The 25,756-nt window shown below is 36.6% G+C and overlaps 3 protein-coding genes across 3 annotated transcripts; 2 read left to right on the forward strand and 1 right to left on the reverse strand.

Annotated features, from left to right (window-relative positions):
• Window positions 1-344: 344 nt before the first annotated feature.
• Window positions 345-4,384, reverse strand: LOC105324651 (ATP-dependent Clp protease proteolytic subunit). Its single transcript, XM_011423774.4, has 5 exons — window positions 4,284-4,384; window positions 3,960-4,103; window positions 2,819-3,103; window positions 774-879; window positions 345-541 (listed from the first exon to the last, which is right to left on the reverse strand). The coding sequence occupies exons 1-5, from the start codon at window positions 4,311-4,313 to the stop codon at window positions 432-434; spliced, it is 675 nt and encodes a 224-aa protein (XP_011422076.3). The 5' UTR covers window positions 4,314-4,384; the 3' UTR covers window positions 345-431.
• On the forward strand, window positions 4,357-21,429 carry LOC105324652 (amyloid protein-binding protein 2). The gene is made up of 9 exons (XM_011423775.4): window positions 4,357-4,477; window positions 4,784-5,426; window positions 5,948-6,640; window positions 7,710-7,834; window positions 9,717-9,822; window positions 9,972-10,179; window positions 13,963-14,143; window positions 19,373-19,545; window positions 19,701-21,429. The coding sequence occupies exons 2-9, from the start codon at window positions 4,785-4,787 to the stop codon at window positions 19,964-19,966; spliced, it is 2,394 nt and encodes a 797-aa protein (XP_011422077.3). The 5' UTR covers window positions 4,357-4,477; window position 4,784; the 3' UTR covers window positions 19,967-21,429.
• Window positions 21,430-21,568: 139 nt separating this feature from the next.
• On the forward strand, window positions 21,569-25,756 carry LOC105324650 (uncharacterized). Its single transcript, XM_011423773.4, has 2 exons — window positions 21,569-21,940; window positions 23,431-25,756. The coding sequence occupies exons 1-2, from the start codon at window positions 21,918-21,920 to the stop codon at window positions 25,454-25,456; spliced, it is 2,049 nt and encodes a 682-aa protein (XP_011422075.3). The 5' UTR covers window positions 21,569-21,917; the 3' UTR covers window positions 25,457-25,756.

The raw sequence follows: 25,756 nt of genomic DNA on the forward strand, positions 1-25,756 counted from the left end.
ACAAAAAACAATGTATGCTTTTAATTTTCTACCATAGCAAGGAAACCATGTAGCTTATTACATCCATAGAATTCAAGGGCTGTGGTAACACTTTTAAGCTAGAGCTTTCAAATTTTATTACTGCAATGTAGTATTTTATGGTTTTAAATGCTTTGTTTACATTTCAAAGAGTTGTGAGCTTCAGACATTTCAAATTTTGGCTGACCATTAAAAATACTTTTGTCAAGTATTATAACTATGACATGAGAATTAATAAAAATTTTAAAATTAAATTAAATTTTTTTACTCAAATCGTAATTATGCCCCTTTAAAGTTTCAAAAGAATAGTCAGAAACTTTGTGAAGTACATATACGCAATTTATTTGTAATAGATATAAAAAGATAACACACATTCACTTCTGAACACATACTCTGCCTCATGTCAGGGGGTGCTAGGACTTGCTAGGGGTAGGGACCGGGGATATTTCCTGGACTTGGTCAATGAGTCCAAACTCTTTGGCTTCTTGTGGGGTGAGGTACTTGTCTCGCTCCATCATTTGTTCTGTAAATATAGAATAAAATCTATGTTATCACTAACTTAATTTAAACATATTTTATTGAAAAAATTCAATAGGACTGGACAACAGGCGTAGCCTATGTATATCCTCTCCCTGATCTCCTTATCAGTAACTTAATAACAGATGTAATAATTGACTACTTTACCAATGAATGCTGGAGAGACAATTGATGTCCTACCTACAACATTATTGCTAGAGAGACAAATGATGTCTTACCTACAACATCATACTGCATCTTGGTATGGTGGACGTATAACTCGTTTAGTCGGCGTTTCATTTTCTGTAAATGTTCTGCCTGAATCTGTATGTCTGTCACTTGTCCCTGGAATTATCAAACCGATTAACCGTTATTAATTTGTCACTATTCAGCTTCCTTCTTAAGAAAAAATATAATATGTATAAACATCCACTGTAATGCATACTCATAATGTAATAATAGAGCTATAGAATCAACAGTTTGAGTTTTGTGGCATATAAACGTGTAATGACCACACATATAAATTGGATAATAAGTTATTCATTGTTGCATCATTTTCTCCAGTTGTTCTCTCATGTGAAGATAATGCTTATACTATCTTCAAATTGTAAAGCAACAATTATCACCATTTTATAGCAAAAGAAAACTATACTTATACATAAATGTACTGTATCTGCAAGAACAAGTAGGCTCATGATTAAAAATCCAAAAATAATTTCGTTTGTAGTTTGTTATCTACAGACTGAGCCGACATCTATTTAATTTCTAGTTTGATTAATGAGAAAAAACCTAGTATTTTTTCGATAAATTATCGGAAATCAAAATCCTAGCAATATGCACACCTCTGATATATGTACAATTGATCTGCAAAAGAACAACTTCCTATCTTGAGAACTGTAAGAGGAGTTATCCGTACTATGAGGGTACCCTATATGCAATATTTTGCCAAAAAATGACTAAGTTCAAAAGCTGGTATTTTTTCGATAAATTATCGGAAATCAAAATCCTAGCAATATGCACACCTCTGATATATGTACAATTGATCTGCAAAAGAACAACTTCCTATCTTGAAAACTGTAGGAGGAGTTATCCGTACAATGAGGGTACCCTTTTGGCAGCCGCCCGCCCACCATCCGCCCGCCCGCCCGCCATTTTCACCATTTTAATAACCGGATTTTTCCGTTGGAAAACCCGGTTAAAAACTATACTTATACATAAATGTACTGTATCTGCAAGAACAAGTAGGCTCATGATTAAAAATCCAAAAATAATTTCGTTTCTAGTTTGTGTTCTACAGACTGAGCCAACATCTATTTAAATTCTAGTTTGTTATCTACAGACTGAGCCGACATCTATTTAATTTCTAGTTTGTTATCTACAGACTGAGCTGACATCTATTTAATTTCTAGTTTGTTATCTACAGACTGAGCTGACATCTAGTTAATTTCTAGTTTGTTATCTACAGACTGAGCTGACATCTATTTAATTTCTAGTTTGTTATCTACAGACTGAGCTGACATCTATTTAATTTCTAGTTTGTTATCTACAGACTGAGCCGACATCTATTTAATTTCTAGTTTGTTATCTACAGACTGAGCTGACATCTATTTAGTTTCTAGTTTGTGTTCTACAGACTGAGCTGACATCTATTTAATTTCTAGTTTGTGTTCTACAGACTGAGCTGACATCTATTTAGTTTCTAGTTTGTTATCTACAGACTGAGCCGACATCTATTTAGTTTCTAGTTTGTGTTCTACAGACTGAGCCGACATCTATTTAATTTCTAGTTTGTTATCTACAGACTGAGCTGACATCTATTTAATTTCTAGTTTGTTATCTACAGACTGAGCTGACATCTATTTAATTTCTAGTTTGTTATCTACAGACTGAGCTGACATCTATTTAGTTTCTAGTTTGTTATCTACAGACTGAGCCGACATCTATTTAGTTTCTAGTTTGTGTTCTACAGACTGAGCCGACATCTATTTAATTTCTAGTTTGTTATCTACAGACTGAGCTGACATCTATTTAATTTCTAGTTTGTTATCTACAGACTGAGCCGACATCTAGTTAATTTCTAGTTTGTTATCTACAGACTGAGCTGACATCTATTTAATTTCTAGTTTGTTATCTACAGACTGAGCTGACATCTATTTAATTTCTAGTTTGTTATCTACAGACTGAGCTGACATCTATTTAATTTCTAGTTTGTTATCTACAGACTGAGCCGACATTTAGTTAGTTTCTAGTTTGTTATCTACAGACTGAGCTGACATCTATTTACCCCTGCACCCCCTGATGGCTGGTGGACCATGATTGTGGAGTTGGGGAGAGCTTTCCTCATCCCTGGGGCACCTGCTGCCAACAGGAACGCCCCCATACTGCAGGCCTGACCCAGGCACCAGGTGGCCACCGGTGGGGAGATGTACTGCATGGTGTCATAGATCCCCAGCCCCTGGGTCACGATCCCTCCCGGGGAGTTGATATACATGTGGATAGGCTCCTTGGAGTTCTGGAACTGTAGGAACAGAAGCTGGGCTACAACAGCCGAGGCCATGTCTTCCGTCACCTGGAATTTCATCAAGTTATTATGTTCTATCATTTTAGCTGAATTAAACATTTTCATTTCTGATTTTTAAGATTTTATGTAACTTCAAAATTTACTAAATTGCATCATCCGGCATCATTAAGAATGGAAGACACTCTTTGCACAAGATGTATGTAACTTTTTAATGCTTAATCAAGTCGACTTCCTCTTGCCTTCATGCATTGGTCATACCACTGGATGGGTGAATGATTTGAACATATGCTTTATCTTAATGTATTCACTTCATAAAAATTTTGTAATGCCTACAGCTTGATTACTGACATATGTCATCCTCTCTATTGTCTGTCCCAAGATATTTATGTAGCACATTTGGCCAATTTTTAATAAAACTACACATACCTGTGAAAGAAGTGCAATTGAAATCGATTAAAGGGAAATTTTCCAAGATATCTTCATTGACACATTATCTTTTTTCATTCGGAAAAATTCACAGGAACAAAAATAGATTTTTTTTCACATTTTTTAGCCATAAATTGAAACCTGATAAGCTATAGAGGGGGCATTTCAATGGAGAAATCTTTGGAATTTCTTAACTTTTGAATGAACATCGTTTGAACCCTGAGGTATTTATATATATTGAGTAATTAGGCAAAATGTGAATCAAGGATATCTTGGGAGTCGGGACAGAGTATAGTGAAGGATCCAATTCCTTTCTTCTCATCTTGGGGAGATGAAAATAAACAATTCTGAGCCTTGGCTTGCCATGTATTAGTGACTGGCTGTCTTCACTCTATATGATTGTGGATACATAGGTACTTTCAGACAGCGCATGATTTATACAAACTAAGTGTAAAATACGCTTTGGTTATCCCCTTACCGGACCAAAAACACACACTATCCGGCTCAACAGGAGCCTGGAGTAAATGTCGTAAGCTCGCTCCCCTCCCTCTCCCTTCTCTATGACGATAGGTACACGGTAAAATCTGCATCCTGTCGGTCGTATCAACTGCTCACCCACAAACTAAAGAGAAAAAAATGTACAAAAATTGATTGCAAGATGACTTTGAAAATCTACCTTATGAAAGCCCAAATACCAATTACTCCTTTTCCGTGATTACGGGGATATGCACTATTGTAAACATATACAGGGCAATAATCAGGTAATCTACGGTCTCATCATGAATGCCAAGACTGATCCTACCTTGGAAGACTGTCTTATGAAAGACAGCATGTTCTCTTGTTTTCGTCTGTCAAAACGTATCGCGCGTGACACGATTTTATGTTCCACTTCCGGTGAATTACGCGCGTGGAACAAGTAATCAGTGCAACTCGGCAACTCGACGAAATGTTTTGATGATATTTTAAAGATTGTTGTTTAACATCGACCAACACAAAGTAAGCTTTGTTCTCATATATGATTTCATCATTTGGTTATTTCGATTGGGATTATAAGGGCATAAATTTTACAAAAACAGTAAATGCGTATGGTTGCTAGGGTCAATTGTGGCAGGTGCTCTGCATTATTTATAAAGATAAATGATCTTTTATCTTCATTTACTTTTATTAGAGATTTTAATAGCTATTGATTTGTTCAATGTTTTGTTTTACTAATCAAGAGATCATCATCAGACGTTATAGGACATAATTAAACCGACTGTACATGTAACAAATGCTTATATTTTTTTATTTATGAAATTGAAGCATGACAGAGTCATTGCATAGTGAGTCGGGTGTCGACCGACAGAACATTATGAGGCTGAGAATCAATAGAATCGCATTGGTACAAGAACTGAGAGCCGAGCACATCATTAACCACTTGCTGCAAACAGGGCTAATATCAGAGTACGACCGTGAGCGGGTCGATAGAGGAACGACCCCAGCAGATAAAGCTCGCCGACTTGTAGACATCGTAACAACCAAAACCCATGTACCTGACTGGTACAACATATTTAGACAGTCCATTTTATCCCCTGAGGACGCCAACGCTGAGACAAGAAAGCGTTACCGTTCTCTGGTTGAGTTCCTAGACAACACGGTCATTCATCGCCCGATGTCTCAATCCTCAAAATTCAGCAGCTCGACAGCCTCACTAAAACTGCCACACTACGAACCACTGCCAGAAATCTCCAAACAGGAACAGGAGAGGAGTATGGGAAGGAATATTGCAGGGAAGAAACGCTCGGAGGAGGAAGAAGTGATGACAGAGAAAGGTGCGCGAGACAATGTCCCAGAGAGAGAGGACAAGGTGTCGGTCAGTCACGACAAGCCGCAGACCATGACGCTGGTCAAAGGCTTCTTCCAGCAGTGGGTGACCACCCCAGACAACTTCAGATCTCTCCTTCAGGTAGCAGTGCATCTCTTCTTGGCAAAAGATCAAGTACAATGTATTGTGAACTATGAATTACACTATAAAAGTGGTCAGGGGTTATTTATGCGTGGGGGAAATTTACACTAGTTAGCTGTAAGCTTAAAACTGCTTAAAATACCCCCCCCCCCCCCCCAGCGTATGGTAAAAAAATCTCAAGTTTAATATAGTAAATCAGGCATTCACATATTGAACACCCATGCATATTGTTTGACCATAGAAAACGTGTACTTAACCACCAGTGTAAATAACCACTTTTACAGTTATGTACTAAATTCATGATTGACTTAAGTTAGGGTTTTTTTTCAGTAAATGTGACTAAATTGTCTTGCTGGCAACACTGAATATGTTTTAACATTTATCATAAGGAAATGTAATAAGACCATAGAATATTGTATCAGAACTTCAAATTATATACATTAATTGTACTTTATTTATAGCAATCAATGATAATTTATCCTTTAAACTCAGATGCTTCAAAAGTTTTCTCCCTCTTCTAGGTACCAGAGGATTTGTTTAGAGAACTAGAGACCTCACAAGACAAATATGACAAAGCTCAGTTAGAACAAGAAAAGCTTGTTCTGGAGAAAATCAGAAAACTTGAGATAGTAGCTGTGTTATCCAGAAGGAAACAGCTGCCGGAAGGGTTTGAACTGTGCATGTGTGAGGCAGTACATGACGTTCTGTTTGACACCAAGAATCACCACATGTACTTTAAATATCTGCGGATGTTGGAGCGGTCAGATGTGGACCTTATGATAGACATTGTGCAATCATTCGGTTCAGTATTGGAGGGGATGGATTTTACTCGCGTGGGTTCCGATACGACCCAGTCTGCAATCAAACTGGGCTTCACCCTGATGGATTTCCTGGGGAAGTACGGCTACTTCCAGCAGGCGGAGGTGATCATGACCATTCTGCTGGCCGTTTTGAACCTCTCTCACAGCGTCGACTCCTGGATGACCAAATACAAGGGTTTCGTCAAGCTGATGCATTTCAGGAACATGAACTATGACTTTAAGAAAGTTCAGAATGCCTATGGGTTGGTGAATGAGATGGAATGGCAGATCTCCATGATGTCGTTTGGGCAGGACATCATTGACAAAACTCCATTCTATGTGGAAATGTCCACATTGATGCTGGAGTACGGATCTGCTAATTCCGCCTATGGATGGGCACAGAAAGCTATCAAGGCAAGTCACTTGTACCTCAGTTCTGTTTATCTTGACAAGTCTCCCTCTTATTTAATTTTCATTTGAATAACTGTTTAAAATAACTTTTTAATAATCTCTCATTATTGCTGACCAAGGGTTTATGATCCACTCTGCTCCTCTACAAAGATTTTAACTCTCTTGTGATGTAAAAACATAAATATGTATATGTGAATGGATTTTGTTGTATGTATTTTAATGGCAAGAAGACTATCAATGAACACTTCATCATAAAGTATATACATTGTATATATAGATTGATTCTAATTGATAAGACAGAGGTAGTTGTTTCTACATTATTTCAACTGAACACAGATTTATACTGCCAAACAAATTTAGATGAATTATATTAAATATGCTTGACCATAATTAAGTTTATTACTTAGGATAAGCTGTAGCTCAAATGGAATGGCTTGTAATCTGTTCATTGTTTTGTACATTGTTAAAAAGAAAGGCTGAAATATTACAAAATAAACCACAGTGCATTCATTTTAATCAGGGATTAACTTGATAATCCTCCTGTTGTGTTATGGAGAAGTCAATCTTATTCAGTCAAAATGATTCTCCATAGCTGTTTAAATAAGAATGTAATCTTCTATCTCTAAATTGATAATCTGGTACAGGGAAAATAAACCCAGAAATGATTGATCAGCCATACATAGTAAAATCTGTCAAAAACCTTCCATGATTGTAAGTTAAGAAAGCTAAGCCCCGTGTTGCCAGATATCTGGCTAGTTATTAAATATCTAGCAAACTTTTTTTTTTTTAACCTGAATTTGTTGAGTTATGATTTCATCCTTCATTAGGAAAATGATCTAAAGATGAAACAAATTAAGTTCCAGTTATTTGTATTGCTTTGATCCACTGTTGGCATGTTAAAGTCTATATAGTTTATATGTTGTTTGAATATTTATAGGCTAATACTATTGGAACTGTTGTACTTTAGAGGCAAATTTAATATGGAGCTGTGTGTATCTCATCCTATTCCCCTAAACCATGTTTGATTGTCAGTAAGGCACTGAATAACAACTTGTCTTTTCCCCCCCGACAGAGTATGAACCAGGAGTGTCCAGCGGATGCTGTCACCGCCCTGTGTGCGGGAGTGATGGCGTACTGCGCTAGGTGGAGCATAAAGAGAGCGGAGACGTTGGCCATTCAAGCCGTTCAACAGGCCAGGTACTCATCCATATCAGAGTTTACACAGAATCAGTTTGTTTAACAACACTAAAATACATTACAACTTATTATCAGTACAGTAGAGAGAGGTTTTAACTTTCTTTTAACAGGGACAAAGAAAAATGGTCATAAAGCAACAATTAATGATATGTTTTACATATAATTATATTGTATAGAAAATATACCCTATTTTGCCCTGTGCGTTATAAACCGAAAATTTGCCTTCCGTGTGTAATAAACCCTAGGGGTGTGTAATAAAATTTATAACACACCCCTCTCCGGCAATCTTAGGTTGTTATTACACACCCCTTTCTGTTAATCATCGGCTATAAGAGTTCGGTATGTGTTGTTTAACTTCGATCTCCAAGTTTGATGTCAAATAAAATATTGATCGTTGATGTCAACTTGGTATATTACAAACAGCTGGCACAAAACTTTCTGGAAAGTTTATAAGATACGAAATACTAGTATTTAGACACGGAGCAATTTGTTGACAATAATCATTAATCACCTGATGGTTTTTATTTATTTTTTTATTTTCTATAAGTATATGATACAAAAATCATGACATGACATTTTTTATATCGCATCCTACATAAGCCTTCGGTTTCTATATATTAGCCCTCAAGCCTGATGGCTCTTGATCGAGCTGATATACAGCCACCTGGAGCTATTAAACAGGATGCAATATAAAAATGCTGTGTAATAATCTACTGTAAACCAATTTTTACTCGTGACAACTGTATTTTGCGATTTACTTTTGATAATTTGGTTCGCAAAAACAAATGTTTGCAACCAAGCCTTATTAAGACCCTCTTGTTATAACAACTAAATGACGAAGACTGTTTGCGGCGAGAAATATACGCGACGAGGCCCTCACGAACTCGTGAAAATTTCTGGCACGCGAATAAAACATTGTTTACAGTTTATATTACACATGGCTTCAACAGTGATAATACTAGAGTGTTTGCCCCGAGGTGACAGGAAAGCCTTAGAGTTGTCTTCTGGCTTCCACATTTGGCGCCATAATTAACACTTCAGGGCTTTCCTAGTGTGACCAAGGGACACATATTCTGGTATTGTTCCTTGAGGACATGTTTTAAATGTTATTATAATATAACATTTTTTTAAATACCAATATTGGTTTACGACATATATATATTTCATTAATAAATATATTATTTACAAAATATCATGATCATATCTTTCAATTAGCGTAAAATGTTTTGAAGATATTCCATATTTAATTCCATGAATTACATGCATCATTTTGCCTAACTTAAAATTCAGAGTTTTTGTAATCTTTTCCCTGGTTGACTTTGTTGTTTTCAGCACACACACCCTTGATTATTATTCTTGTATTTACTAGGTTTTTTCTCATTAATCAAAAATTAAAGTTCATCTAAAAAAAAGGAATGAAATGCAATTGGAAACTCACTGTCTCTTTTAATTTTGAACCCAACGTTATTAACATGCAGAATAATTGCTACGATGATATAACAGTTTCTGGAGGGCAATACAACTATTTTTTGCAAAATATAACTGTTTCCTGGAGAGCATTTTAACTGTTTCTAGTTTTGAAATGATCTCCTTTTGAAGTAACGAAAAGATTGACTCATTCTACAATTATATATATTGAAACTTTCCTTCAATCATTTGTAGCTTAATTTCGAATTTCATAATAGATTAAAACATAGGACTCAAGAATTAAAGCAATAAATTTATTGCTTTAATTCTTGAGTCCTATGTTTTAATCTATTATGAAATTCAAAATTAATGCACCAGTACTGGTATACCATAGATAATTGTCAGTTGATCCCTACCATAGATGACACACACATGTAGCATGGTATTTTGTGACCAATCACTTGCATTGTTACAGACATCATTTTGGGACCAGCCATCCCCTTTATATCAAAGCTCTTCTCCACTACTGCCACTTCTCCAGCGATTTCAAACAGGACAAAAACGGTGTACAGATTGCTAAGGTAGTTCAATGTTTCTGTTGTTACTGACCATTTTGCTTCACATTAAGATTTAAAGAATTTAATTTTTTTGAATTTTGAATTTTTGAAAATATTTTTTTGATCTTATAAGTCTCCTTCAGTCTTTAAATCTATTATATCTGTTTTGACAGTACACCCTGCGCACTGCCCAGAAGACTTACGGTTGTGAGATGATTGATGTCGCCCTGGCCCACAGGGCAGTCTCTAAGGCCCTGCTGGCCGTACAGGACTTTGAGGACATGGCCTACTTTCACCATGCCTCTGAAGCCCTGAGAATTGCCCGGGCTCAGCTCCCGGACCAGTACCATGGAATGATGGCCATGTTCCTTCACAGTTCAGGTAAGTGAAACAGCCCACAGGTCAGGTAGAACAGGTGTGTAAACACTGTCTGTAGAACTGTCAGTATAAACTATCAGTGTAAAATCAGTGAAATGTGAATAATTATCAGTGTTTAACATGTGTAGAAATGTTAGTGTTGAACAGGTAGAAAACTATCAATGTTAAACAGGTGTCAGTGTAGGACAAGTGTAGAACTATCAGTGTCTAACAGGTGTGGAACTATCAGTGTTTAACAGGTGTGAAATAATCAGTGTGTAACAGGTGTGGAACTATCAGTGTTTCACAGGTGTCAGTGTAGGACAAGTGTAAAACTATCAGTGTTGAGAAGGTGTGGAATAGGTTTTATATAATCATTGTTGAAAGATAAGGTGTAAATTTACACATGTCTATCTTATTATTTATTAATGTGCTCCAATATTCATCTTCGCTAGCCAAGGATTTTCAGTCCACTCCGCTCCCCATAAACACTTGGTAGATCTCATTACAAAAGCTTGATGACAAGCTGTTTTATGATTGGTTGCAGCTGTGAGTAACTGATCCAATTACAAGTTTTAAAACGCCTGCTTTGTAAATAATGTCTTTATGTGGAGTCTGTAGTAGTGTGAACAACGCGTGTAGTATTTGGTAAAACTGTTGGTGCTTTTGACAAGTTGACACAAGTGCCTAGTCCCCAGCGGTGGTATCACCATTGTTTAATTTCTATTTTCACGACAATGATCCCTTGGTTTATGACACGAAAGTTTTAAATATATCAGCAACTTTTTACTCACACCAAAGATTACGATCATATCAATAAAACATTTATTAAATTGTACATATTTCATTTCTGAGACCCACCAGTCAATATATATTTTCAAGTAATTTTTAATTCTGTGGAGTGTATATAGCCCGTTATTTCATTGGATTAAAATGTGACGCTGCAAAGGGTACAACTCTAGTTTTCCCTAGATGGCTGCATCACTGAGTTTTCATTTTGAGATCTGCTGAGGGTTTATGGGGAGCGGAGTGGACTGAAAACCCTTGGCTAGCGAATATAAATATCAGAGTGTGTTAAATTATTAACTTAATAAATAATAAAATACACATTGTGGAAATTTACACCTTCCCTTTTATAATGATTATAGATTACAGGTATTTCATTTGAATGAATCAGGATATTATCAAAGAACTAAGGAATCTAAATTGAGTTTTTTTTCATCTTTTATATGGAAAAAATGCAGTATGAAACCTTTAAAATATTTTTGTGTGTTTTTTTAATAGATTACTAGAACTTGAAATCTATTGAAAGATTGTGTCTTCCTGCACATACTAATTTTACTTGTATGTATAAGTGTGCACATGTTGCTGTAGTAGATTGCTTCCTATTTTGAGGAATTCTTCCTTACTTTTCTTTTCTGAGACATAATGAGACATAACTGGAGGACTTCTCAGAACACAACGATTGGTTGGGGAAGGAAATACCAGTTGTTCCAACTTTAGTGCCTTTATTGGTCTAAACACAGCTACATTATATATAAGCTCTTTAAGTTAGATTGTACATGTTCCTTCAAACTTTAATCACAAAACATCAGGCATGTAGTATCAGGGGGGCGGGGGGCTGGCCCCCCCATCCCCACTTTTTTGCGCAACAATGATTTTTCTTAAATTGACATACATGTACAAAAAATTGAATTGACATGGAGTTGGCCCCCTCCCCCACTTTTATGGGACCATGTAAGAAATTGAATTGAAAATAAGGAAATAATCAATGTAATTGAAGATAAAGGTATACCCCCCCCCCTCCCCCCAACAGATTAGGATTGTCAGGATTTTGATATTTTGGTCAATCATTTAAAATGCACCAGTAAACCATTTTATATATAAAAAATAAAAAAAAAATGATCTCAAATCATGTCTAAGTCCCTTTAATATTTCAACAGTGATTACTGGTAATTAACATTTGAGCAACAAAATCTAAGCAGTGTTCAAAATTAGATAAGAAATATAACCAAATTATGGTAAACAGAGGTGTATCTACAGAACAATAAATGGACCACAGTGGTATAGTGGACAAATATCAATTTAGGACAGATGTAACATCAGTTCATTGTTAAACATGTGTAACACTATGAGTATATAAGTTTAAGTGTAACATTATCAGTGTAGTCTAAGTGTAACATTATCAGTGTAGTTTAAGTGTAACATCGGTGTAGTTTAAATGTTACATTATCAGTGTAGTTTAATTGTAACATTGTCAGTGTAGTTTAAATGTTACATTATCAGTGTAGTTTATTTGTAACATTGTCAGTGTAGTTTAAGTGTAACATTGTCAGTGTAGTTTAAGTGTAACATTATCAGTGTAGTTTAATTGTAACATTGTCAGTGTAGTTTAATTGTAACATTGTCAGTGTAGTTTATTTGTAACATTGTCAGTGTAGTTTAAGTGTAACACTTTCAGTGTAGGTTAAGTGTAAAACTATCAGTGTAGTTTAAGTGTAACATTATCAGTGTAGTTTAAGTGTAACACTATCAGTGTAGTTTAAGTGTAACATTATCAGTGTAGTTTAATTGTAACATTGTCAGTGTAGTTTAATTGTAACATTGTCAGTGTAGTTTAAATGTTACATTATCAGTGTAGTTTATTTGTAACATTATCAGTGTAGTTTAAGTGTAACATTGTCAGTGTAGTTTAAGTGTAACATTACTGTAAATTCCTTATATTACGCGAGTATTTAATTCTGCGACCTTGCTGTTTTGTATCAAATTGCGAGAACATAAAAGCGCGAATGCGGAACTTTTATTCTAATTTCTCATAGTTCTCAACTCTCAAAAAATAATGGCGAGATTTTAAAATTGGTAAAGAGTGCTTCTCGCGATTTTAAGTGGATAATAATTTCTCGCATTTAATAAGGAATCTACAGTATCAGTGTCGTATAAGTGTAACATTATCAGTGCAGTTTAAGTGTAACACTATCAGTGTAGTTTAAGTGTAACATTATCAGTGTAGTTTAAATGTAACACTATCAGTGTAGTTGAAGTGTAACATTATCAGTGTAGTTTAAGTGTAACACTTTCAGTGTAGGTTAAGTGTAAAACTATCAGCGTAGTTTAAGTGTAACATTATCAGTGTAGTTTAAGTGTAACACTATCAGTGTAGTTCAAGTGTAACATTGTCAGTGTAGTTTAAGTGTAACATCGGTGTAGTTTAAGTGTAACAGTATCAGTGTAGTTTAAGTGTAACATTATCAGTGTAGTCTAAGTGTAACATTATCAGTGTAGTTTAATTGTAACACTTTCAGTGTAGGTTAAGTGTAAAACTATTAGTGTAGTTTAAGTGTAACATTATCAGTGTAGTTTAAGTGTAACAGTATCAGTGTAGTTTAAGTGTAACATTATCAGTGTAGTTTAAGTGTAACATTATCAGTGTAGTTGAAGTGTAACATTGTCAGTGTAGTTGAAGTGTAACATTATCAGTGTAGTTTAAGTGTAACATTATCAGTGTAGTTAAAGTTTTACACTATCATTGTAGAGTAAGTGTAACATTTGCAGTGTATATTCAGTCTAATAATTTTTGTGTAAAGTAAGTGTAGATTTTTCAGTATAGATTAGGTCTAATGCAATTCAGTGTAACATTATCAGTGTAGTTTAATTGTGTTTAGAGGAGTTGTAACACTATCAATTTAGTCTAGAACTGTTGCTAAATTTTAGTTCAGTGTTGAATCCAATTTCCCTTTATTCAGGCTATTATACGTAGTCATGTGTTTGCCCCTATCTTCAGTGAGGTATCTGCCTCTTTGTTTTCAGCCTCTGCTCTCCAGTGGAAGGCTCTGCATTCCTCCAAGGAGTCTCAGGAGGCCTCTCTGAAGCAGGCTGAGGTTGAGGCAAAACAGGCACTGATGGTCGTTTCATCCACGTACGGAGAACTCAGTTTCCGCACAGCACAGATATGTCTACTGCTCGGCCAGATCTACATTAAAATGGACCAGTAAGTTAACTAACTGTTGAGATTTATCTAAGTTTCTGTCTGTTCATGGGAAAATAAAATGTGTTTTGCCATAAAATGATTTGATAGTCAATCTCATTTTTGAAAGATAAATTAAAATTTTCTGTATGATATTACCTGTAGGAACCTTGCAATCAATTATTATACCCCCGCTCCGAAGGAGAGGGGGTATACTGTTTTACCCTTGTGTGTCTGTCTGTCTGCCCATCTATCTGTCCGTCCGTCTGTCCATCTGTCTGTCTGTCTGTCCGTCCGTAACAAAAATTTCTGCCGCATTTATCTCAGCAACTATTCATCGCAGATGCTTGAAATTTTTACACAGTATTTGTATAGGCATGCCATATCGTGGGATATATATTTGTACCAATAAGACTTTAACTTCCTGTTAAATGATGACTTTGTTTATTTTTAGCAAAAATTTTCAAACAAATTTTTGTCAAAGAATTCTTAGCAACTGTTTATCGCAGGTGCTTGAAATTTTTACACAGTATTTGTATAGGCATGCTTTATCGTGGGATATATTTTTGTACCAAATGGACGTCAACTTCCTGTTAAATGAGTACTTTGTTTATTTTAGCCCAAATTTTCCTCAAAGATTTCTCAGCAGCTATTTATAGCAGATGCTTGAAATTTTAACACACAATTTGTATAGGCATGCCATATTGTGGGATATATTTCTGTACCAATCGGATGCCAGCTTTCTGTTAAATGTCGACTTTGCTTATTTTGCATATTTACATCAGAGCGGGGGTATCACTAGTGAGCATTGGCTCACAGATATCTTGTTTAAACATAGTCTTGTAGTGTCAAAATTGTAAAGCGATCCCTCATTTTCAATTTCTCACCTTCTGGAAAATGGTGTCTGTAATCTCTTCTGAAAATCTTTGAAATGTTTTGTTTAGTATTGGAGAAATAATTACATGTGTAATAAAAATTGGCACTGGTTGATGTAGCTTGATGTATCTGAAAGACCTCTCTTGACCTGCTTACTACTGTATACACGGAAATTTTCGCCACCGTTTTATTTTCGCCCCTTTCGCCCTCGTTGTCAGTGGGCGAATTTAAGACTGGGCGAATTCCAATATCTCAAATCAAATCATAGTAAACACAAACATGTCAGGGCAAATTCAAGATGGAACGAAACTATTTGAAAGTGTAGAAGGGTGAAAATGACACAGGGCGAAAATAACCCGGTGTACGGTATATCTGAATGACCTTTCTTGACCTGCTTGCTATATCAAAATGACTTTTCTTGACATTGATAAAGTTGCTCTTGATGTACTGTATCTGATTGGAGAATGACCTCTCTTGACCTGTTTGATGTATCGAAATGACCTCTCTTGACCTGTTTAATATATCTTAATGACCTCTCTTGACCTGTTTGATGTATCTAAATGACCTCCCTTGACCTGTTTGATGTATCTAAATGACCTCCCTCTGACTGACCTTTTTGATCTGGTTGATGTATCTGACTGACCTTTTAGACTGGTTGATGTATCTGAGTGACCTTTTAGACTGGTTGATGTATCTGACTGACCTTTTAGATCTGGTTGATGTATCTGACTGAACTTTTAGACCTGGTTGATGTATCTGACTGACTGTTTAGACCTAGTCGATGTATCTGACTGACCGTTTAGACCTAGTTGATGTATCTGACTGACCGTTTAGACCTAGTTGATGTATCTGACTGACCTTTTAGACCTAGTTGATGTATCTGAGTGACCTTTTAGATCTGGTTGATGTATCTGACTGACCTTTTTGACCTGGTTGATGTATCTGACTGACCGTTTAGACCTAGTTGATGTATCTGACTGACTTTTTTGACCTGGTTGATGTATCTGACTGACCTCCCTTGACCAGGATAATGTTACTCTTGATGTATCTGATCGAAGAATAATTTTTCTTGGCATGATTGATGTATCTGACTGACCGTTTAGACCTAGTTGATGTATCTGACTGACCTTTTTGACTGGTTGATGTATCTGACTGACCTTTTTGACTGGTTGATGTATCTGACTGACCTTTTTGACCTGGTTGATGTATCTGAGTGACCTTTTACACCTTGTTGATGTATCTGACTGACATTTTAGACCTGGTTGATGTATCTGACTGACCTTTTAGATCTGGTTGATGTATCTGACTGACCTTTTAGACCTGGTTGATGTATCTGACTGACCTTTTAGACCTGGTTGATGTATCTGACTGACTGTTTAGATCTGGTTGATGTATCTGACTGACCTTTTAGACCTGGTTGATGCATCTGACTGACCTTTCTTGACTTGGTTGATGTATCTGACTGACCTTTTAGATCTGGTTGATGTATCTGACTGACCGTTTAGACCTAGTTGATGTATCTGACTGACCTTTTTGACCTGGTTGATGTATCTGACTGACCTTTTAGACCTAGTTGATGAATCTGACTGACCTTTTAGACCTGGTTGATGTATCTGAGTGACCTTTTAGACCTAGTTGATGTATCTGACTGACCTTTTAAACCTGCTTGATGTATCTGACTGACCGTTTAGACCTAGTTGATGTATCTGACTGACCTTTTTGACCTGGTTGATGTATCTGAGTGACCTTTTTGACCTGGTTGATGTATCTGAGTGACCTTTTAGACATGGTTGATGTATCTGAGTGACCTTTTAGACCTGGTTGATGTATCTGACTGACCGTTTAGACCTAGTTGATGTATCTGACTGACCTTTTTGACTGGTTGATGTATCTGACTGACCTTTTCGACCTGGTTGATGTATCTGAGTGACCTTTTAGACCTGGTTGATGTATCTGACTGACCTTTCTTGACTTGGTTGATGTATCTGACTGACCTTTTAGATCTGGTTGATGTATCTGACTGACCTTTTTGACCTGGTTGATGTATCTGACTGACCTTTTAGACCTGGTTGATGTATCTGACTGACCTTTTAGACATGGTTGATGTATCTGACTGACCTTTTAGATCTGGTTGATGTATCTGACTGACCTTTTAGACCTGGTTGATGTATCTGACTGACCTTTTAGACCTGGTTGATGTATCTGACTGACCTTTTAGACCTGGTTGATATATCTGACTGACCTTTTAGACTGGTTGATGTATCTGAGTGACCTTTTAGACCTGGTTGATGTATCTGACTGACCTTTTAGACATGGTTGATGTATCTGACTGACCGTTTAGACCTAGTTGATGTATCTGACTGACCTTTTTGACCTGGTTGATGTATCTGACTGACCTTTTAGACCTAGTTGATGTATCTGACTGACCTTTTAGACCTGGTTGATGTATCTGAGTGACCTTTTTGACCTGGTTGATGTATCTGACTGACCTTTTAGACCTAGTTGATGTATCTGACTGACCTTTTCAACCTGATTGATGTATCTGACCCACCGTTTAGACCTAGTTGATGTATCTGACTGACCTTTTTGACCTGGTTGATGTATCTGACTGACCTTTTAGACCTGGTTGATGTATCTGAGTGACCTTTTTGTCCTGGTTGATGTATCTGACTGACCTTTTAGACTTAGTTGATGTATCTGACTGACCTTTTCAACCTGATTGATGTATCTGACTGACCGTTTAGACCTAGTTGATGTATCTGACTGACCTTTTTGACCTGGTTGATGTATCTGACTGACCTTTTTGACCTGGTTGATGTATCTGAGTGACCTTTTAGACATGGTTGATGTATCTGAGTGACCTTTTAGACCTGGTTGATGTATCTGACTGACCGTTTAGACCTAGTTGATGTATCTGACTGACCTTTTTGACTGGTTGATGTATCTGACTGACCTTTTTGACCTGGTTGATGTATCTGAGTGACCTTTTAAACATGGTTGATGTATCTGAGTGACCTTTTAGACCTGGTTGATGTATCTGACTGACCGTTTAGACCTAGTTGATGTATCTGACTGACCTTTTTGACTGGTTGATGTATCTGACTGACCTTTTCGACCTGGTTGATGTATCTGAGTGACCTTTTAGAGCTGGATGATGTATCTGACTGACCTTTCTTGACTTGGTTGATGTATCTGACTGACCTTTTAGATCTGGTTGATGTATCTGAGTGACCTTTTAGACCTGGTTGATGTATCTGACTGACCGTTTAGACCTAGTTGATGTATCTGACTGACCTTTTTGACTGGTTGATGTATCTGACTGACCTTTTTGACTTGGTTGATGTATCTGAGTGACCTTTTAGACCTGGTTGATGTATCTGACTGACCTTTCTTGACTTGGTTGATGTATCTGACTGACCTTTTAGATCTGGTTGATGTATCTGACTGACCTTTTTGACCTGGTTGATGTATCTGACTGACCTTTTAGACATGGTTGATGTATCTGACTGACCTTTTAGATCTGGTTGATGTATCTGACTGACCTTTTAGACCTGGTTGATGTATCTGACTGACCTTTTAGACCTAGTTGATATATCTGACTGACCTTTTTGACTGGTTGATGTATCTGACTGACCTTTTAGACCTGGTTGATGTATCTGACTGACCTTTTAGACCTAGTTGATATATCTGACTGACCTTTTTGACTGGTTGATGTATCTGACTGACCTTTTCGACCTGGTTGATGTATCTGAGTGACCTTTTAGACCTAGTTGATATATCTGACTGACCTTTTTGACTGGTTGATGTATCTGACTGACCTTTTCGACCTGGTTGATGTATCTGAGTGACCTTTTAGACCTGGTTGATGTATCTGACTGACCTTTTAGATCTGGTTGATGTATCTGACTGACCTTTTTGACCTGGTTGATGTATCTGACTGACCTTTTAGACCTGGTTGATGTATCTGACTGACCTTTTAGACCTGGTTGATGTATCTGACTGACCTTTTAGACATGGTTGATGTATCTGAGTGACCTTTTAGATCTGGTTGATGTATCTGAGTGACCTTTTAGATCTGGTTGATGTATCTGACTGACCTTTTTGACCTGGTTGATGTATCTGACTGACCTTTTAGACCTGGTTGATGTATCTGACTGACCTTTTTGACTTGGTTGATGTATCTGACTGACCGTTTAGACCTAGTTAATGTATCTGACTGACCTTTTAGACCTGGTTGATGTATCTGACTGACCTTTTTGACCTGGTTGATGTATCTGACTGACCTTTTTGAACTGGTTGATTCATCTGACTGACCTTTTTGATCTGATTGATGTATCAGAGTGACTTTTCTTGATCTGGTCAATGTTTGATGTACAGGACTGAGCAGGCAGAGGAGATGTTGAAGAGGAGCGTGCTGTACATGAAGCTGTGTCAGCCGGAGAACAGCCACTTCCTGATGCTGGCCAATGCTACCCTTGGCACCTTCTTCAAGGTCATGGACAAACCAAGGGAGGCCATCCATTTCCTACAAAATGTTGTTAAAGTACCAGGTATTCTTTATGGAATCTTAATTATTTTCTTTCCATTTTTCAAAACTTTTTGACAGAAAGTGTGGTTGTGTATTGTTTTCACATCTTTTTTATTCTTGCACAAGAAATGCAGATCGTCTATGTAAGTAATGAATATGTTTTGTTGAATTCTCCAGACTGTGGAGTTTATCTGAAGTGGGTCCATGTGGTCTATGACACGCTGATTGCGACCTTGCAGTCACTGAACCGTAACAAGGAGAGTGACCACTATCAGATTCAGCTGTCCAAGTGGCTCCGGGACAACCCCAAGCACGACACGGTGGTCACGCTCCAACAGCTTCAGGAGGATCCCCCCACCATCGACAACTTCAAGGACGAGTTCAATGTTTGGGAGAAGAAGGGCAAGGCCATTTTGAGTGTACTCAAGAAAGCCAAGAATTGAAGGCCATTGTTTTGTTTAAGGAGCATCATGTGATGATGACAATTAATAATTACTTTACATTTAATGCTTCAAAGTTTTCTTCATCCCTTGGTTTTCTGTAACAATTATAAAAATGAAAAAAGATTCTTGACAAGTCATTAAGAAACTATGACCTTTATTAGCATGATGTCAGGTATCAGGAAAATCCCAGCTTCTTGTCATCTTCATCTACATGTATTTCAGTATTCCATAAGACTATTTTTACCATAGTCTTCTTAATTATAAATACCTTTAAGAGATTCAGCTATACTGGAGACCATTAGCTTGATAATAACATTCCCTATAGTTTTATCTGTTTACCTTTTTTAGTTTTCAAAAATCATATAAATTTGATACCTATGCAATCTTGGGGATTTTTGTTGTAGACTCAATATTATTGCTGCACTTGTGAAATGTACCTTAAATTGTAGACAGAGGAACTGTCTAATAAACGGTTATCACGATACACATTGTACAAGATACAAGGTAAACATTGAACATAAAACAAGATAATTATTGTACAACATACAAGATTATTATTGTACAACATACAAGATTATTATCATACAAGATAGAAGATGATCATTGTACAAAATACAAGATTATCATTGTACAAGATAGAAGATGATTATTGTACAAAATATAAGATTATTATTGTACAAGATAGAAGATGATTATTGTACAAAATATAAGATTATTATTGTACAAGATACAAGAAAATTATTGTACGAGATGCAAGAAAATTATTGTACAAGATATTACAAGATAATAATTGTACAATATATAAGATTATTATTGTACAAGATACAAGAGTTCTATTGTATAAGATACAAATATTGTACAAGATACAACATAATTACTGTACATGATACATGTTGTATGATAAAACTGCACAAAATGGCAGCATCGACTTTACAACACATCAGGAGAACCAGATGGTGGTGGCCCAGTGTTATGATTGATGGCTATTTTGTTTATACATGTACAGTGTCGTAGTACATACATTTAACCCTGTGCATTGAATTTTATTTTATTTTGTAATTTAACATATTACCAAGCATCAACCCCTGAAGAGAAACACTATATATATAGTTTAAAGACTATTTACATGTTATGGTATATACTTGTACAATGTGTGGTACATTTTAATTAATAGCATGGGTAAGTTCAAGTGCTTTGTTAATCTCAGTATTACGAATCTTAATGTACATGACATTTTTTTTGTTATACTCTCTGATGTGGGATATTCTGGCACACTGCTGTGTGGTAGTGTAATACTTACTCCGTCCATGTTTGTTGAATAAGATATTGCTGTTCTGTATTACTGTTGTCTTTAGTTACTTCAGCCATTTGTACGTTTTGATTTCCTGATTATACACATAATATTTACATGTACCTTGCTCAATGATTTCTATGTACTGGATAATAAAATGTGGACTCTCTGATTAAGCTGTTGCCGTTGTTACATTCCTTCTAGAACAGGGAGGGGCGTCCTAACTCATTATATTGTCAATAAAAGGGGAAGCGATAACAAGCAAGTGATGTGGAGGTAAAGGGGGGGGGGGGTAATACCGTGCCTGTGTGAATTTTTAAGATACCCTTATAAACAGTCCTAATTAATGTATTAGTAATGAACCAGTTGACTAGAAAATTTATTTAACAAATATCGTTACCAATAGAATTATTCGAAAGAGTGGGTAAATAAGAAATGCTCACATCTAAATTAAGTCAGCTTATGATATTTTGGGTTTTTTTAACATTTGCTTCCTTATATGGAAATTGTTCAGTCAATGTTATAATTTTACAGTCTAATCAAACATTGACGTATATTTGAATCATTTATGATAAGCGATAAGACGTAAAAAAAAAACCAAAAAACCCTGTCGTCTTTGATCATTTTTTTTAAGTTTTCCCGTGATACTTTACAAGAGAGATGGATTCCTTTACACAACAAATGTAAGTATTATCTGTGAGATTCGACAAACGTTGAACTCTTGTTCATTAGATTGTGTCCACGACATTGGTAGATATGTGAAGTAAAGAAAATGTAAAGTTACCCCGCGGAATCATTTAAATTCGTTGTTAGCGGGGTTTTTTCTTTACGTTGACATGCGACTAATTGATATTCGAGTTTTGTGTTATTTTAACAATAAAATTCTTTCTTTAATGATTCATGCGGGTTTTATATGAAGGTAGCGACATTGCAAAAATATACATAACCTGCGTTAGCGATTTATGTATATTTTTTCTGCAATAATCGCTACCTTCATAACCCGAATGAATCATTAAAGAAAGCATTTTATTGTTTATATTAACATCTTTCTTTTAACTATTCAATAAATTGATAATGAATCGTCTCCTGTGAGACTTTGAGTCTGACATCATCAGGATTATTTCGTGGAATCTGTGATTTTCCTTGGGTCGCTGTAGGTTTCGACCAATCGATAAACGGAGCGTGTAGATTTCAGTCTAGTGTTTTTATAGAGCTATGAATTAACTATAAGTTTCCGTAAAAAATAGAGGGAATAATACTTGGTAGATGTAAATTTTGCTTTACGTTCATGTGACTAATTGTTATTCGAGTTTTGGATTATACATGAATTAAAAAATGGATAAAAATAAAATCCTATTCCCCATTCGTTTTGATGTTGATACTCGTACAAACATACAGCTGTCTGCAGGCACGTAGCATCGGGGGGGGGGGGGGGGGGGCAGGGGGGCCTGCCCCCCCTCCCCCACTTTTTCTCGCAGCAAAAGATTTTATAAAATTTACATATAAAAAATAGAATTATCATGGAGTTGCCCCCCCCCCCCAAGTATGTAAAAAATTGATATGAAAGAAGGAAAGGAGGAGTGAAATTGAAGTTATATACTACGCCAGCCCCCAGCCCCCCCCCCCCCCCCCCCCCATCCCCCATATATCATATTTCATCGCAATGTATCGGTATTGTTCATTTCATCCATTCAGTTGCTTTTCATTGTGCGCTTCTTTTATATACATAATTGATATGAACCGGTTCTTGTTCAATTTATATCCTTTCATTTACATTTTGCATTGTCTTTGTCTGTGATAAAAGTACTATATAGTCAAATTTACGATAATTTCACCGTTGGCACATAATTACTTTAAATGCGCTTGTTCATCAACATTACTAATATATTGTTGTTTTGCATCCCGTGGTAATGCGTAGTCTGCATTTCTTGAAAAAGCTGTCAGATGGCGTACAAGGCCGGGGTGGGGGGGGGGGAGTGCGTGATAAAGGTGATTAATATTCAGGTCTTGAACTTTAAATAAATCCACATTTTAGAATATATTATGCTTAAAGCATAAATTTGATTTCTTTCAAATTGGTTTCTAGTTGTTGGTACAGAAATGCATGGCCTTATACACTGCAAAATAGAGATTCCTGAGTCAATTCAATGTATTTTTTTATTGGTATTGACAGATATGAGGGACTGCATCACATGTCAGAGTCCGTGTTTGTGGGACTGCGTGATAAAGTGGGAACCTCAAAACAGGTGGCCATGAGAAGGGAGAGAGCGGACATAATAGAGATGGTGGGGAGACGAGTGGCACCTTATGATGGAGTCATTATGATGTTGAGTGGAAGTAGAAGAGAAGGGTTCAGACTGGAGGGATCAGATGTGGACGTTATGCTATGGCCAAACAACCACCGAGTGATCATGGACATGTCTCAGTCTGAGTATTACAACAAAGCCAGTACAACCTTGATTCTCTCTGACAGTTCTGAGAGTCCACCAGGATTCACTCTACTTCAGTTACTGACACCAACAAGATCCATATACGTCCAACCAGCATGCGTCAGAATGAATGACAAAGTCTATATGTCTAGTTCTGCATTCAGACAGATAGTATTACTTGGTTCAGCATTGGGGCTTAATGTTACTGAACATGGACCCTGTGGTAGTTGTATTATTAAAGAAGGACATGAAGGTGACCTTGCCTTGTGTTTTGTTTGTGACTTTTGGCCTCTGTCTGCTTCCTCATGGATAAACAGATGTCACTCATGGCCTGATTCTGAAGTTGTTGATGACATTGTCAGAAATGGATGTCACTTTGTAGCAATAGGACACCCATTAGGACCCCATGCAAATGAAGAATGGAGAATTTCTTTCTCCCAGGCAGAGTATAAATGTGTGTATGCAATGAACCACTGTCAGTTTTTGACTTATGGATTATTAAAACTTTTTCTTAAAGAAGTTTTAAATAAACAGTTAGAAGAAACCAATAAACTGTTGTGTTCCTATCACATGAAGACAACTATTTTCTGGGCAATTCAACAAAACACACTACCTCACTGGTGTCCACAAAACCTCCTAGCAGGTTTCTGGGTCTGCTTTAAACTCCTCCTAAAATGGGTGTATAAGGGGATCTGTCCTAACTTTTTCATCCCACAAAACAACATGTTTCTGACAAAGGTCCATGGCTCAGCACAAAACAGATTGTTCCTACAGTTACATGAATTGTACAAGAAAGGTCTGGCCTGTCTGTTACAGAGTCCCTCTATCAGGTCCTACATCATTGATGTCCTGTACAATCCTAGAGTTTTTGTTTGTACAGATGAGAATTTCATGAAGTCTGAAGTTGACTGTGATGTAGAACTTGGCTATGAGATAGTATATGGTATTACTTGCTATAGCGGACTCAACATAGATCTCCACAGTTGTGTGAAATACCTATATGGAATAGAACAGTGGGTAGATTTACGCCTAACACACTATCAAGTCTTCATGTTACAGAGACTTACAGCGTCCTTCCTTCGAAACACAGCTGTTGTATTACACAACATGTGCACTAACACAAGAGCTAACAAACGGATGTATATTGCAGACAAAATGTCCCGCCACATGCTGAAATTAGCAGCCAAGTTTGGGAATGTTTCTGACATGTTATTCATTGCCATTTATTATTACAAGACACTCAGATACAGGGAAGCTTCATCTATTATAAAGATAACAAAGGCCAAGTTAGCACAGCCATATCTGATGTATAATGGATGTGTAGATAGGGAGAGATATATTGAGGCTGTAGGGGGACAGTCCTTGTCTACAAAGATGAGACAAGCTGTAGCAAAGGATATCATACTTGACAACAGAATCTTTTATATCAGTGAACTAATACCAGAACAACAGTCTGCTCTACAGAATGTAGTGCATGTATTATATATCCCAGTGTTTGTAATGTTACACTTCCTAGAGTTCTTGTGTTACAGACACATTGATACAACATTATCACAAGCAGCTCTAGATGAGCTACAGGTCCTAGTCCACCATGATCAGGGACTGTATGTACCTGATCTATACAGAGACATCTACTGGGAGATCCTGGGGATCTGTCAACAGATCACAGGGAACCTCCAGGCTGCTCTATACTCATACCAACAGTCACTCACACAGTATCCATTACACAAAATACACACTGCTACACAGAGGAGAATACAGGATTTATAGTGGGGATAACTGCACACTATCACACGTAGATGATTCTGAGGTGAATTTATAATGGGGAAACGACTGATTTAAGAACCATTCAATATTCATTTAATGAGATATCGGCTCTTCTGTTTGGTCGAGCAATTCCTTTGATACCTGCATTGTTACAACGCACTTAGCAAAATTTCAAAGTGCGTTATTTTTTTTAAACCAAAATTTTGTTTAGAGTGTTTGTTCAACGTTTTATTCATAACATATTTTTCATATTTATACCTTATACTGCATTATTGTTACTTTCGGTCGCTTACAATAAAAAAT

This window comes from Magallana gigas, chromosome 7, assembly GCF_963853765.1.
Source record: "Magallana gigas chromosome 7, xbMagGiga1.1, whole genome shotgun sequence".
Lineage (NCBI taxonomy): Eukaryota > Metazoa > Mollusca > Bivalvia > Ostreida > Ostreidae > Magallana > Magallana gigas.

What these genes read in the sequence shown, in the direction of transcription:
- LOC105324650 (XM_011423773.4), top strand. Translation starts at nt 21,918, where the DNA reads ATGGATTCCTTTACACAACAAAT. An exon ending in GATTCCTTTACACAACAAAT is followed by an intron (nt 21,941 to 23,430) that starts GTAAGTATTATC and finishes TGGTATTGACAG; the next exon opens with ATATGAGGGACTGCATCACA.
- LOC105324651 (XM_011423774.4), bottom strand. Translation starts at nt 4,313, where the DNA reads ATGCTGTCTTTCATAAGACAGTCTTCCAAG. An exon ending in TAGTGTGTGTTTTTGGTCCG is followed by an intron (nt 3,104 to 3,959) that starts GTAAGGGGATAA and finishes ATGAAATTCCAG; the next exon opens with GTGACGGAAGACATGGCCTC. An exon ending in GATGCAGTATGATGTTGTAG is followed by an intron (nt 542 to 773) that starts GTAAGACATCAT and finishes CTATATTTACAG; the next exon opens with AACAAATGATGGAGCGAGAC.
- LOC105324652 (XM_011423775.4), top strand. Translation starts at nt 4,785, where the DNA reads ATGACAGAGTCATTGCATAGTGAGTCGGGTGTCGACCGACAGAACATT. An exon ending in ATCTACATTAAAATGGACCA is followed by an intron (nt 14,144 to 19,372) that starts GTAAGTTAACTA and finishes TTTGATGTACAG; the next exon opens with GACTGAGCAGGCAGAGGAGA. An exon ending in AAATGTTGTTAAAGTACCAG is followed by an intron (nt 19,546 to 19,700) that starts GTATTCTTTATG and finishes TGAATTCTCCAG; the next exon opens with ACTGTGGAGTTTATCTGAAG.